We start from the raw sequence: 13,861 nt of genomic DNA, 5'->3' as shown, positions 1-13,861 counted from the left end.
CTGAACAAAGCAAGCAACCAAGAAGCTGAACCCGCTGTCACTGAACAGAGGGCTGAAAGAATCCTAGGACCGGAAGGGGCCTCGAGAGAGTCATGCTTTGGCATTGCTACTTATGCTGGCCAATAGGGCCTGCTCCAGAGCATAACCAAGTTCATCACTCCTGCTCCTCCACCTCTGCAGTGCACCAAGTCCCTGCTGGTCTCCTCCCAAGAGGCTTCATTCCCAGAGAATGAGCAGGGCTCCCGGCTGTTACTGGCTGGCTGTGGGAAGAGGGTGGGTCCATGGCTCCTCCATGGATTGACTCCGCTAAACCAGAGGATTAATAACCCTGCTTTATTGCATTTGTACCACACGCAGGGATGTGGAGGAGAAGGCGGCTTTCATGCGACTCCAGCACTTGGGCTGGGGAGCTCCCAGCGAAAACTGCCTCCCCAGCTCACCACACCTGCTGAGAACACGCAGCACCTGCCATGCCGGGGAGCAGCCCTCCTTCCAGCTAGAGTTGCCTTCTGCCTTGATGTGGAGATGGAACAAAGCAGGTTGGCCCCGTCCTGTCTAACCAGCCTGGCCAGCCCAGGATTGATCCCTGCAGTAGGCTAGCTGAAGGCCTGCAGAATCCACCACTTCCCCGGGGAGGCTGTTCCACAGCCTGATACTTCTCCCTATCAGTAAACATTTGCCGAGAGCCAGCCTGCCTTTTCCGTTGCTTAATTTTATCCTATTTCAGCCCCCACCCCAAGGGCTCTCCTCCTTCCTCGCTGACTATGTGGACAGCTATCACATCCCCCACCTACTTTTCACCGCTGCTTCACCAACACAATCAGACTGGGTTGTCTGAATCCATCCTCATTATTCTACCAAAGTTTCTAATTTGCAGGCATATGCACAGTGTGTACAAACAGGTCTGTGAATCACAGGAACATAGGGACTGGGTCAAAGCAGGGCTCTACCTAGCCAAGAGCATTGTCTCCAACAGTGACCAGCACCAGGTGTGTCAGAGGATGGTGCACGAAACTGCAAAAGGCCAATGTGGGATAACCTGCCCTCCAAGAAAAGTTTCTTCCTGACCTTCATTAGTTAGAGGTTGGTACATGCCCTGAAGCATGAAGATTTCTCTCTCTTCCCAAGCTCTTGTTTTATTTTTTTCTTACTACTAGGATTCTGACTAGTCTTATTATCCATATAAAAACCCCCAATCCTTCTTTTTTCAACCTGCTAAACTCTTAGCCCCAAATATATCATGTGGCAATGAGTTCCATAGTGTCACTGTCCTCTTATCCTGCTAGGAGGGCCAACTTGGGCAACCCCAATTTGTATTGCTACGTTGAAAGGATCTTTGCACCCAGCTCCTTAAAAAATAAATTCCCAAATCAGGCACAAAGGGCTAGATCCTCAAAGTCATTCAAGTGACTAAGTTGCATTTATTTCAGGATCAGGACCAAAGTTTTTACTGAGCTAGGGCAGAGCAAATTCTGCTAGGCAGTGTTTCAATGCCAAGATACCTAACTGGGTCTAATTAGTGCCACCACTCTATTCACCGGCAGCTGAGTGTATCACACAGGAGAGGAGTCCACCCCTACCGCTGAGCAAATGGATCCAATGGATCCCTGCCACATCTGGCCCTGGAGCCTGAACCCCCCCCAGCCTGGCGCTCGAGCACAACACTGACACACTCTGCCCTCTGGAAAGGATCGCTGTGTAACAGCTGTGACCAAGCAGTGATCGCGGCAGATGGGACTGCATCTGAATGGCACATACGGTCTGCTTCTAGCACGGGGCCTGGGCCTGCAGCGAGAAGACCTGTTAACTTTAATGAGACCATCTGGGTAGGCAAGGGCTGCAGGATTGGCCCCCAGAGCATGCAATGGTATATTATGGACCTGCTCTTTCAAATGAGGGGGAGTCAGATAAGCAGCAAAGTCTAGTTGTTAAGGTACCAGAGTGGGACTCCAGAGAGCTGCATTCTATCCCTGGCTCTGCCACTGAGCTGCTGCCTGATCTTGGCCAAGTCACTGCCCCGCTCCATGCCTCAGTTTACCCTCCTAATTTTTGTCTTGTCCTGTCTATTTCGATTGTAAGCTCTTGGGGGCAGGGACTGACTCTCACTATGTGCATGTACAGCACCCAGCACAATGGGGCCCCAACACAGATTGTGGCTTCTAGGCCTTACTGTAATGAATAGAATAAAATTTTCACGGGCTGCATGCAACTTGGAGGCCTGATTCTCTCCTCACTTTTACACCACATAGCTACTTGACTTCAGCAGAGTTACACCAGAGTGAGAGGAGAGTCAGGCCCTTTGTATCTACTGCAAAGCCAGGCACCCACATTTCAAACTTGGCTCATCATAATTTTCTGCCACCTTTCCTCTGAATTCCAATTTGCCAATGTCTTATAATTAAAATCATAATTCTTAAGCCAAGGCCCTCCTTTCGCCCCTTCCATCTGAGGATCTTAAAGCACTTTACAGAACGAGTCCTCCCAGTCCCCTGTGGGGCAGGCCCGCACTGTTATCACCGCTGGGCAGATGTGGAAACTGAGGTCCCGGGTGGCAAAGTGATGTGCCCAAGGTCACCCAGCAAGTCAGAAGCGGATTAGAGCACAGTTCAAATTCCCATGGCTGTGCTTCAATCACTCGGCAATGTTGCCCCACTTGTTAGGCTGGGGTTTCCAAAGGGGCCCTATGGGAATAAGGCACTCAGTTCCTACTGAATTTCAAAGTCAAGTAGGTACCTAACTCCCCTGGACTACTTTGAAAATCTCAGCCTTAGTTCCCAGTATGGGTGATTCTGTCCAGTGCACAATGTCCCTCGGGGCTCTGGTGAGCGAGAACCACCTCCCGCCCAGCAGTGGCCTCAGCCCCACTCACCCACATGGCCTGTGCGTGAACACTATGTAGCTCTCTTCAGCATTGCGCTCCAAGAACGTGACGCAGGTGTGCTTCTCCCAGTGGCGCATGGCCTGCCGGAAAATCGCCCGTTGGCTGCCTGCAAGAGAGGCAGGAGGAGACCAGGAGTTCAGCTCCTTAGACTCTAAGTCCCATGGGGATTTTGTTCTCGGGTTGTACAGTGCCTAGCACCAGGGGGCCCTGATCCATAACTAGAGCGCCCACTTTCTGCAATAATAAATAATCACCATTGGCCCTGCTGAGGTGGGTGAGGGGCAACACAGGAATACGGCTGAGCCGGACCTGTCACAGGGTCCTACAGCACCTGGCAGAGCAACGTGCTGGAATGAGCAATGATCTTTCATTCTTACCTGGCCCTGCAGGGCCAGATTTTCAAAGGGGCCCAGCACCCATCAGTTCCTGTTGTTCTCAGTGGAAGCAGTTGCACGCACAATCCACAGGTCTCTTACCAAGGGAGGTAAGAGTCAGCATTAGGGCCTTACCAAATTCACGACCGTGATAAATGCATCATGGACCGTGAAATCTGGTCTCCCCTGTGAAATCTGGTCTTTTGTGTGCTTTTACCCTATACCATACAGATTTCACCAGCATTTCTCAAACTGGGGGTCCCAACCACGGTTCCCTCTTAGCAGTGCACGTGGGCGTGCGCACTCAGATCCTAAACCCCGCGCACACGGTGAAACACCGCACGCACAAAAATTTGCACAGAAGAAATTTTTTGTGCCCACGGCCTGTCAAAAATTTGCACAGAAGAAATTTTTTGCGCCCACAGCCTGTCAAAAATTAGAGGGAACATTGGTCCCAACGCAAAAGGAGGTCAACTGGGGGTGGGGTGGGATTTGCAAGGTTATTGCAGGGGGTCGCAGGATTGCCTGCCTTACTTCTGTGCCAGTAGCATCTCAGAAGTAAGGGTGGGAATACCACAGCCTCGCTACAATAATCTTGTTCCCCCGCCCTGACTCCTTTTGGGTCAGGACCCCGGCAGTTACAACAGCATGAAATATTTAAATATCTGAAATCATAGTTTTTAAAAAATCCTATGACCGTGAATTTGGTAGGGCCCTAGTCATCATCATCATCCCCATTTTAACAGAGAGGGAAACTGACGCTCATAGAGGGGAAGCCACTCATATAAAGTCCCACAGCAAGTTGAGGGCAGAACTGGGAATAGAACCCAGGGGTCCTGACTCTCAACCCCCTGCTCTAACCACTGGACCGCGCTGCTGCCACGTTGGAGCCCTTCTCTCCTCAGCAACAGATGACGAGAAAGGAAAACAGCTTGGCAATGAAACGCACTCCCAGCGTACTGAGCCGGCGGGCCCAGCACATGCCGATCGCCCCCACTCACCACTGAAGTTCCCGCTGATCACGTAGGGAATGACCCCATCCGGCCACACCCTCTCATGACGGGAAGTGGCTGCCCGGCGGCTTCGAGACCGTTCCCGGCCCTTCCTCCATTGCCTCTTCCACTGCCTCCTGGACTTCAGGCTGGTGCTGTTGGTGCTGATTCCTGGGGGGCAGGAGGGCAGCGAAGGCAAGGGGTGTGACCATGGAACCATGGTGACTTGACTGTCCCCAGGCCCAATTCCTCCCTGGTGTAACACCACTGACTTCAGTGACGCCAGCGATGGACCTGGCCCAGCGAACCTAACACAGCAGACTGATCAATAATCCATGCTCCGTTACATCTGTTTTGGGGTGATGAATCCAAGGCCCAGTTTGAGGGTCATGATAACAGGGATTAAGAGGAGACCACCAAACTCATCGCAGGAATGAGTCTACATCACACTTGAACCCAGGACTTCACAGTGGAAAGCCAGGATGTGATCTCCCCGCTAGCCCAGATTACAGGCAGAATGGACTAATTACTCATCTAGCATGGCCTTCGCCAAAGCCACCAGTTCTCTACATTGCCGAGGAGACAGTGGCTTTGGTCCCTCTTGAGCTAAATTAGGATGGGGCAGAGCAGAGGCCAGCTAGTGCCCCCGGGATCTCAAGCGACGTGTGCTTGGCTTGGGAATCACAGCCGTTCCAAAATTTTGCCTGTCTCTGTAAGAAAATGAAATAAAAGCAGCCGGGGCGCACCAAGTTCTTGGTCTCCAAACAGTCTAGAATGCTGCCATCGAAGGGCTCATGGAAGATGCTGCCTGTCGGGATGGGCTGGGGTTGTGATGGGACATGGCTTGGCCAAGGCCACACAGATGGGCCCCCTGGCAAAGAGTGCATGGGGCTTGCTGATTTTGCAACGGACAGTATCCAGGACAGGAGTCAAATGAGAGCAAGATGCACTGTCCTAGGGTTGGGGGTTCCACGACCACCGCTCCCAAGAGAAGGAGGTGGGTGGTGGTGGTGGAGGACTCTCTCCTCAGGGGGACTGAGTCATCTATCTGCCACCCCGACCGGGAAAACCGAGAAGTCTGCTGCTTGCCAGGAGCTAAGATTCGCGATGTGATGGAGAGACTGCCGAGACTCATCAAGCCCTCGGATCGCTACCCCTTCCTGCTTCTCCACGTGGGCACCAATGATACTGCGAATAATGACCCTGAGCAGATCACTGAGGGCTACGTGGCTCTGGGAAGAAGGATAAAGGAGTTTGAGGCGGAAGTGGTGTTCTTGTCCATCCTCCCCGTGGAAGGAAAAGGCCTGGGTAGAGACCGTCGAATTGTGGAAGTCAACGAATGGCTACGCAGGTGGTGTCGGAGAGAAGGCTTTGGATTCTTTGACCATGGGATGGTGTTCCAAGAAGGAGGAGTGCTAGGCAGAGACGGGCTCCACCTAACGAAGAGAGGGAAGAGCATCTTCGCGAGCAGGCTGGCTAACCTAGTGAGGAGGGCTTTAAACTAGGTTCACCGAGGGAAGGAGACCAAAGCCCTGAGGTAAGTGGGGAAGTGGGATACCGGGAGGAAGCATGAGCAGAAGCGTGTGAGTGGGGAGGGCTCCTGCCTCATACTGAGAAAGAGGGGCAATCAGCGGGTTATCTCAAGTGCCTATACACAAATGCACAAAGCCTGGGAAACAAGCAGGGAGAACTGGAAGTCCTGGCAAAGTCAAGGAATTATGACGTGATTGGAATAACAGAGACTTGGTGGGATAACTCACATGACTGGAGTACTGTCATGGATGGTTATAAACTGTTCAGGAAGGACAGGCAGGGCAGGAAAGGTGGGGGAGTTGCACTATATGTAAGAGCAGTATGACTGCTCAGAGCTCCGGTATGAAACTGCAGAAAAACCTGAGTGTCTCTGGATTAAGTTTAGAAGTGTGAGCAACAAGGGTGATGTCGTGGTGGGAGTCTGCTATAGACCACCGGACCAGGGGGATGAGATGGACGAGGCTTTCTTCCGGCAACTCGCAAAAGCTACTAGATCGCACTCCCTGGTTCTCATGGGCAACCTCAATCACCCTGATATCTGCTGGGAGAGCAATACAGCGGTGCACAGACAATCCAGGAAGTTTTTGGAAAGTGTAGGGGACAATTTCCTGTTGCAAGTGCTGGAGGAACCAACTAGGGGCAGAGCTCTTCTTGACCTGCTGCTCACAAACCGGGATGAATTAGTAGGGGAAGCAAAAGTGGATGGGAACCTGGGAGGCAGTGACCATGAGATGGTCGAGTTCAGGATCCTGACACAAGGAGGAAAGGAAAGCAGCAGAATAGGACCCTGGACTTCAGAAAAGCAGACTTTGACTCCCTCAGGGAACTGATGGGCAGGATCCCCTGGGAGAACAACATGAAGGGGAAAAGAGTCCAGGAGAGCTGGCTTTATTTTAAAGAATCCTTATTGACGTTACAGGGACAAACCATCCCGATGTGTAGAAAGAATAGTAAATATGGCAGGCGACCAGCTTGGCTTAACAGTGAAATCCTTGCTGATCTTAAACACAAAAAAGAAGCTTACAAGAAGTGGAAGATTGGACAAATGACCACGGATGAGTATAAAAATATTGCTCGGGCATGTAGGAATGATATCAGGAGGGCCAAATCGCACCTGGAGTTGCAGCTAGCCAGAGATGTTAAGAGTAACAAGAAGGGTTTCTTCAGCTATGTTGGCAACAAGAAGAAAGCCAAGGAAAGTGTGGGCCCCTTACTGAATGAGGGAGGCAACCTAGTGACGGAGGATGTGGAAAAAGCTAATGTACTCAATGCTTTTTTTGCCTCTGTCTTCACGAACAAGGTCAGCTCCCAGACTGCTGCACTGGGCAGCACAGCATGGGGAGGAGGTGACCAGCCCTCTGTGGAGAAAGAAGTGGTTTGGGACTATTTAGAAAAGCTGGACGTGCACAAGTCCATGGGGCCGGATGTGTTGCATCCGAGAGTGCTGAAGGAGTTGGCGGATGTGATTGCAGAGTCATTGTCCATTATTTTTGAAAACTCATGGCGATCCGGGGAAGTCCCAGACGACTGGAAAAAGGCTAATGTAGTGCCCATCTTTAAAAAAGGGAAGAAGGAGGATCCTGGGAACTACAGGCCAGTCAGTCTCACCTCAGTCCCTGGAAAAATCATGGAGCAGGTCCTCAAGGAATCAATTCTGAAGCACTTAGAGGAGAGGAAAGTGATCAGGAACAATCGGCACAGATTCACCAAGGGCAAGTCATGCCTGACTAATCTAATTGCCTTCTATGACGAGATAACTGGTTCTGTGGATGAAGGGAAAGCAGTGGACGTGTTGTTCCTTGACTTTAGCAAAGCTTTTGACACTGTCTCCCACAGTATTCTTGTCAGCAAGTTAAAGAAGTATGGGCTGGATGAATGCACTATAAGGTGGGTAGAAAGTTGGCTAGATTGTCGGGCTCAACGGGTAGTGATCAATGGCTCCATGTCTAGTTGGCAGCCAGTATCAAGAGGAGTGCCCCAAGGGTCGGTCCTGGGGCCGCTTTTGTTCAATATCTTCATAAATGATCTGGAGGATGGTGTGGATTGCACCCTCAGCAAGTTTGCAGATGACACTAAACTGGGAGGAGAGGTAGATACGCTGGAGGGTAAGGATAGGATACAGAGGGACCTAGACAAATTAGAGGATTGGGCCAAAAGAAATCTGATGAGGTTCAACAAGGACCAAGTGCAGAGTCCTGCACTTAGTCCAGAAGAACCCAATGCACCGCTACAGACTAGGGACCAAATGGCTCGGCAGCAGTTCTGCAGAAAAGGACCTAGGGGTTACAGTGGATGAGAAGCTGGATATGAGTCAACAGTGGGCCCTTGTTGCCAAGAAGGCCAAGGGCATTTTGGGATGTATAAGTAGGGGCATTGCCAGCAGATCGAGGGACGTGATCGTTCCCCTCTATTTGACATTGGTGAGGCCTCATCTGGAGTACTGTGTCCAGTTTTGGGCCCCGCACTACAAGAAGGATGTGGAAAAATTGGAGAGAGTCCAGCGGAGGGCAACAAAAATGATTAGGGGACTGGAACACATGAGTTATGAGGAGAGGCTGAGCGAACTGGGATTGTTTAGTCTACAGAAGAGAAGAATGAGGGGGGATTTGATAGCTGCTTTCAACTACCTGAAAGGTGGTTCCAAAGAGGATGGATCTAGACTATTCTCAGTGGTAGCGGATGACAGGACAAGGAGTAATGGTCTCAAGTTGCCGTGGGGGAGGTTTAGGTTGGATATTAGGAAAAACTTTTTCACTAGGAGGGTGGTGAAACACTGGAATGCGTTACCTACGGAGGTGGTGGAATCTCCTTCCTTAGAAGTTTTTAAGGTCAGGCTTGACAAAGCCCTGGCTGGGATGATTTAATTGGGGATTGGTTCTGCTTTGAGCAGGGGGTTGGACTAGATGAGCTCCTGAGGTCCCTTCCAACCCTGATATTCTATGATTCTGTGAGTTGCCACAGATCTGACCCCAGGTCTGTGGGAAGGGCTTAGGCACTGGGATTATGCTGTGTCCATAGCTCTGCCCTGGGACCCCTGACTGGTTCATAGGAAGAGATTTTCCAGAGTGATTTTCGATGCCCAATTCAAGATGTCTTAAAGGGGTCATGTCACCAGAGGGCGGGTGCTCAGCACTGTCTGAAAGTCAGGCCCCTTTGGATGGTTTTGGGCCGGGCACCTGAGAACAGAGGTATCCCCAAGGGTTAATCACTTTCCAGAATCTCAGCCAGAACGGACCATGGGGCCCACTTTGTGTGAGCCACGATGGTGCACGAGGTAGGAGAAACTGCAGATGGAGAAAACCCGTTAGCTCCCGACTGGTCCATTGCCTCCGGGGCCCATGGCAGGCCTGTCCCCTCCACCCTATTTCCCAGCACTTTGCCTAGCCCAGCTACTACTGTTCCAAGCAACGGGGCGTCTGCTCGTCTCTTTGGGGAGAGTCTCCCCACAGCCTCATAGATCCCCCTAGCAGGGAGACAGCAAGACTGGAGGACAGATCCCCAGGAACTCCGGGGGGAACGTGAATGGTTAAACAGCTTCCCTGAGGTGCCTGTGGGAACTGGCCCTGAGCTGGGGTACCTTTGTCTTATCCCAAACAGACGCGCAGCCTGCAAATATTGTTAGTGGAGCCATGCCAGAGGCGGCTGCCCCTTTTTCAGTCTGACTCAGTACTAGCAGCTGAGTTAACAGTGGGGCAGCCTGCGGGGCTGATGACCCCTACCTCTCAGCAGGACGGGCGGTAGGGTCCATGCAATCCTTCAGCGCTGGCCAGGCCATTCTGTTTATCTTTGGTGCGGGGCGGGGAGGATGAAAGAAAGGCAGGAGAACAGGGCTGGGGAGCCCTGCTGTTAGGGTTGCACCAAATGGCTCCTGTGCTCAAGTCACTAGTTAAGGGCCTGTGGTGAACAGAGCTAGAACAGGAGGGTCTGTGATTTGTAAGTGACGCAGAAAGAGAATCCCGGAGACAGGGAAGTGTCCTTCCTACCTGTGGCTCTCAGCGCTAAACCAGTGAGCTTTTTGGGGGCAGGGATTATCCCTTTGTTCTGCGTTCGTACATCACCCAGCACAATGGGTCTTGGTCCAGGGCCTGGGCTCCTTGGAGCTATGGATACTACAAATAATCCAGATGCTTGATATCGTAAAATGGATGTCGGGGGAGGGAAGGGAATTAAACCTCTTAGGTACCTTCTATATCTAGCTCCTTTTAAGAGAACTACAACACAGGCCTTGCCAGAGACAACCAGGACATGAATAATAAGCCTCTGTGCTTCCCATCACACAAGCTCAAAGCACTGCGTGAAGACGGGCCAGTGTCGCGATACCCATTCCCAGACTGAGTCACACAGGTGACATGACTCACCCAACGTCACACACTATAGCAGTGGCAGAGCCGGGAACTTGGGGCCTCCTAACTCTCAGGCCCGTGCCCTACGATGGAGTCAAGCTCTCCCTTCTAACAGCATCCTGCAGCCAGGCATTCCCCAGTAACGAATACCGGGCTAACGATACAGGATGGCGTTTTCAAAGGGGCTTTCAGGGAGCAGGGCTCCCAACTCCCATTGACTTTCCCATCAGGACCCTTTGAAAATTCCAGTCCATGATCCCCTCTTCTCAAGGGGCCCTGGCTCAAGCCATCCCCTGCCAGCTGATCCCTTCTGCTTTGGGGACTCTCCCTCCATTTCATTATGCAGCACGACATGCGGTACTACCTCCCGGAAATCATTTAGAAATGTGACCTCGGGGACCACCCCAGCATCAGCGGCTCAGCAGATGGGGCAGAAACATCCCTCTGCTTTGGGGCTGGGAGGCACTTAGTAATCTTACCAAATAACGGTAACTATGAAAGACTTTGGCAACCCCACTCTTCTCCGACCCCCCCGTGTGCGGAGGCATCTAAAGGAAGCACCTGGAAGGGACCAGAGTAAAGAGCTCTGGCAGCTGAGCAGTTCCTACCGCTCTTAAGGTGCTACTGTACCTGAGGTGTTGGTGGCTGTTTTCTCGATGGTGCGGCGTTTGAGGTCCACGAGTCGGTCCACTTGGAATAACCTGAGATCCTCCTCGTCCAATGCGATGTCTCCCAGAAAGGCAGCTGGAAAAGGGGACAGGCCGGTTATGGGACAGAAATCGTCAGGTTTTAATTTTGCTGCCCTCCCAGGGTAGGCGTTTTATAAGGGGAACCCTGGAGTTTGCAGTCATGGGATATTATTCAAGCTGACAGCTTGGGAAGAGTCAAGAAAAAGATCAGATACTCAGGGCTGGGTTTTCAAATGTCCTGCAGCCACTGCTGGGCCAGATTTTCAAGAGCTCAGCTGCCATTGCAAAGCTTACGGGTGAAATTTCCCAGTACGTGGCGTTTTGCAGCACTTATGTCCCACTGAAGGTAAAAAACGGGGACTTTCAGGGTTTCAGTGATGCACAGGGTTTGTTCTGGCCCTCTGTCACCAGGAAGGCCAAGACCAGCACCTAGCTGCCAGAGCAATCAATGTTCTAGAAACGGGACTTTGGGGTCTTGGTTCCAGGGTCCCGTATGGTACCATAATCATAGCCCAAGCAGAAGGGGCAGGAGAGTAATGGACAACTGGTGACAACTTGTAGGTATCATAAGACTCCAGCGCTGCCAGCTCTTGTGATTCTGTCACGGAGTCTCACGATGTTTGGTGTGTTTCTCAAGGCACTTTCTGACCACAGACGAACATGGTTAGGTGAGAATCTCCACTTTCATTAAAAAAAAAAAAAAAAGGAGGAAGTTTCTAGCACTTATGGTTGCCGAGAAAAGCTTGGAACCAGGGCCCAAAGGCACTCTAAAGGCCCAGAAATGAGGAGATAAAGAAAAAGAACCCAACAGTTGCTGGGTTTCCTCCCCCCTCCACCCCATATCTCATGATTTGTAAGCCAGTCCCATGATTTTTGGGACACAACTCATGCTTTATAAAGGCTTGGCATTAGCGATACTGCCAGTGTATATTTATTCCCCAGGATTATTATTTCAGAACATTCCACCGGACCTTCTGAAAAGAGCAAGGAGGCAGGGCAAAAGACTGGAGACCCGATTCTCTATTGCCCTGTGCAGCCATATTTACACCAGCACAACAGGGTGTCAAATGCTACCCTTCGGAACTGGCATCTTACAGTCACTTGGCACTGGTGCAGATGACTGCACAAAGTGGACAATGCAGGATCAGGCCCCTGGACGTGCAGCTCAGAGGGTGCCTCATGGATACAGAGATTCCAGGGCCAGGCAGGAACACTGCGATAAATCACAGGGCAGAGAATTCCACTCCGTAGCTCGGTGAGTTAGGAGCCCAGTGCACACGCTCTAGTCTGTTGGGTTCTCATTGCCGCCAGTAAACCGAGCTCAGATCAACCGTATTTCCTTTGCCGCACAGCAGCTGCAGAGTGCCCTGCAGGTTTGGGTCGGGGCACATTTGCCAGCTCACAAGGGACACTGATAATCATTGTAAACGAATGAGGGCGGGTGGGGGGACAGTATTTGGTGCCCCGGGACCTGCCCATGGATTTTCTTGTGCACAGGCACCTCAGCCCATGTCACAATCCCAGATAACTGACCTCAGAAAACACACTACTGGGGCAAAGTGCGGCTCCAATCCAGGGATAACTAAGGCAGATTCTCTCTCCGTTTCTCCTCTTGCCCAGCCTCCCCTGAATCCCAGGACAGGAAAGGTGAGGAGTTAATCTCCACCTCAAATGCACCTCCGAAAGAATGCAGCTGGCTTTTCCCTCTCCTTCCTTCCCTCCCACTCCCTTTTTAAAAATAAAAACACAGTGCGTGCAGGGAAAGCAGCAACAAAGAAGACTGATGAAGCTGGAGCACCCACTGGTGCTCTGTGCCCCACCATTGTGCCGGTTCACCAGCTTTGCTGGCAGCAGTGACGCTCAGACATCTGGTTTGGATACAACAGGCCTCGGGACATTTTTTAATAAATTATTATTACACACATTGTTTTAACCTAGAGCTTCTTCTGCAAGTTCCCTCTTTGCACCCTCCTTTTTCTTTGTGTCTCCACACACACGCCAGTCTACGGCCAAGGGATACTCAAATAACCTCAGCTTCCTCTGCCAAAGAGAATATAAACCATATGGTACAACCGAGAGATCACTGGTGCAAACACGGCCTCTGCCTCCCTCCTTCCCCACAGCGAGCCTGGATTCAGCTCCTTCGCACGATGGCCGCTGCAGACAGCAGACCCAGAGTCACAACGGAGGCCCTCAGAGGATGGGATGGGGGCCCTGTGCCTGATTTGCCAGCCTGGGGGAGGGGGTCCAACATTCAAAGGGTAGATGGGGCTCAAGCTGCAAAGTCTGGATTCAGATTTTACTCACATTTTAAGTTTGGAGCTAAGTTTGGGGCTGTCCTGGTATAAAGATTAGTGGCCCAAGTGCATTGTTCAGATCTGGGATCTGATCCAGTGGTTTGGTTCGGGTCCATCAGGAGGGCTGCAAGCCAACCCCTGAGCTTGCGGCGCGGCCCTCATTCAGGCAAATCTCACTACAACCACTGGGAGCGTCACCTGGGTAAGGAAGGCCCAGAAGATTTCTCCCCATGTGTCCAATGAAATTCACCCCTGAGCAGAGTACCCACAAGGCTAGGCACCACTTTAGTCCTACTTAAGCCCTCAGATTGGGCCTTGCCTCGTACATAGACCTAGTCCTGGCCCAGTACACGGTGTATGTGTGGAATTTGACCCTCAGAGAAGACGGAGTAGCCATCCTCCTGGTTACAAGGGCAATTCTACAGCAACAAGCTCTCCAAGTATCACAGTAGAGCTCTGCGTAGTTAAGAACCACACTGCGCCATGCAAGCAGATAATGCCAGTCAATCCTCTGTGTAAAACACACCTAGATTGGAAGCCATAGCTATGTGATGGAACAGTCCCAGAACGTGACAGCAGATTTTGGGATGCACAGAATGGGGACACCTAGTGCATGTGGTAGGAGAAAGGAGATGAGGGAATCCCAGTATCCAGCTTCTGAAATCCCATTATTACTATTAATCATGTTTATTACAGTAGCGCCTAGGGACCAACCAAGAATGGGGCCCCATTGTGCTGGGCATGGTCAAACA

At 51.4% G+C, this 13,861-nt stretch overlaps 1 protein-coding gene across 7 annotated transcripts in view; it reads right to left on the bottom strand.

The window, feature by feature from the left end:
- Positions 1 to 13,861, bottom strand: part of BMP1 (bone morphogenetic protein 1) — an 84,757-nt gene that overhangs the window by 40,031 nt on the left and 30,865 nt on the right. For all 7 annotated transcript variants that reach the window (XM_073325416.1, XM_073325412.1, XM_073325413.1 and 4 more), the window contains 3 exons: positions 10,754 to 10,867; positions 4,257 to 4,418; positions 2,870 to 2,987 (listed from right to left, as the gene is read on the bottom strand). In XM_073325416.1, the coding sequence (XP_073181517.1) occupies positions 2,870 to 2,987; positions 4,257 to 4,418; positions 10,754 to 10,867 (394 nt within the window). The remainder of the gene's footprint in view (positions 1 to 2,869; positions 2,988 to 4,256; positions 4,419 to 10,753; positions 10,868 to 13,861) is intronic.

This window comes from Lepidochelys kempii, chromosome 26, assembly GCF_965140265.1.
Source record: "Lepidochelys kempii isolate rLepKem1 chromosome 26, rLepKem1.hap2, whole genome shotgun sequence".
Classification (NCBI taxonomy): Eukaryota; Metazoa; Chordata; order Testudines; family Cheloniidae; genus Lepidochelys; species Lepidochelys kempii.
Note: the sequence above shows the minus strand (reverse complement) of the source record. Positions and strands in the feature narration are given on the sequence as shown.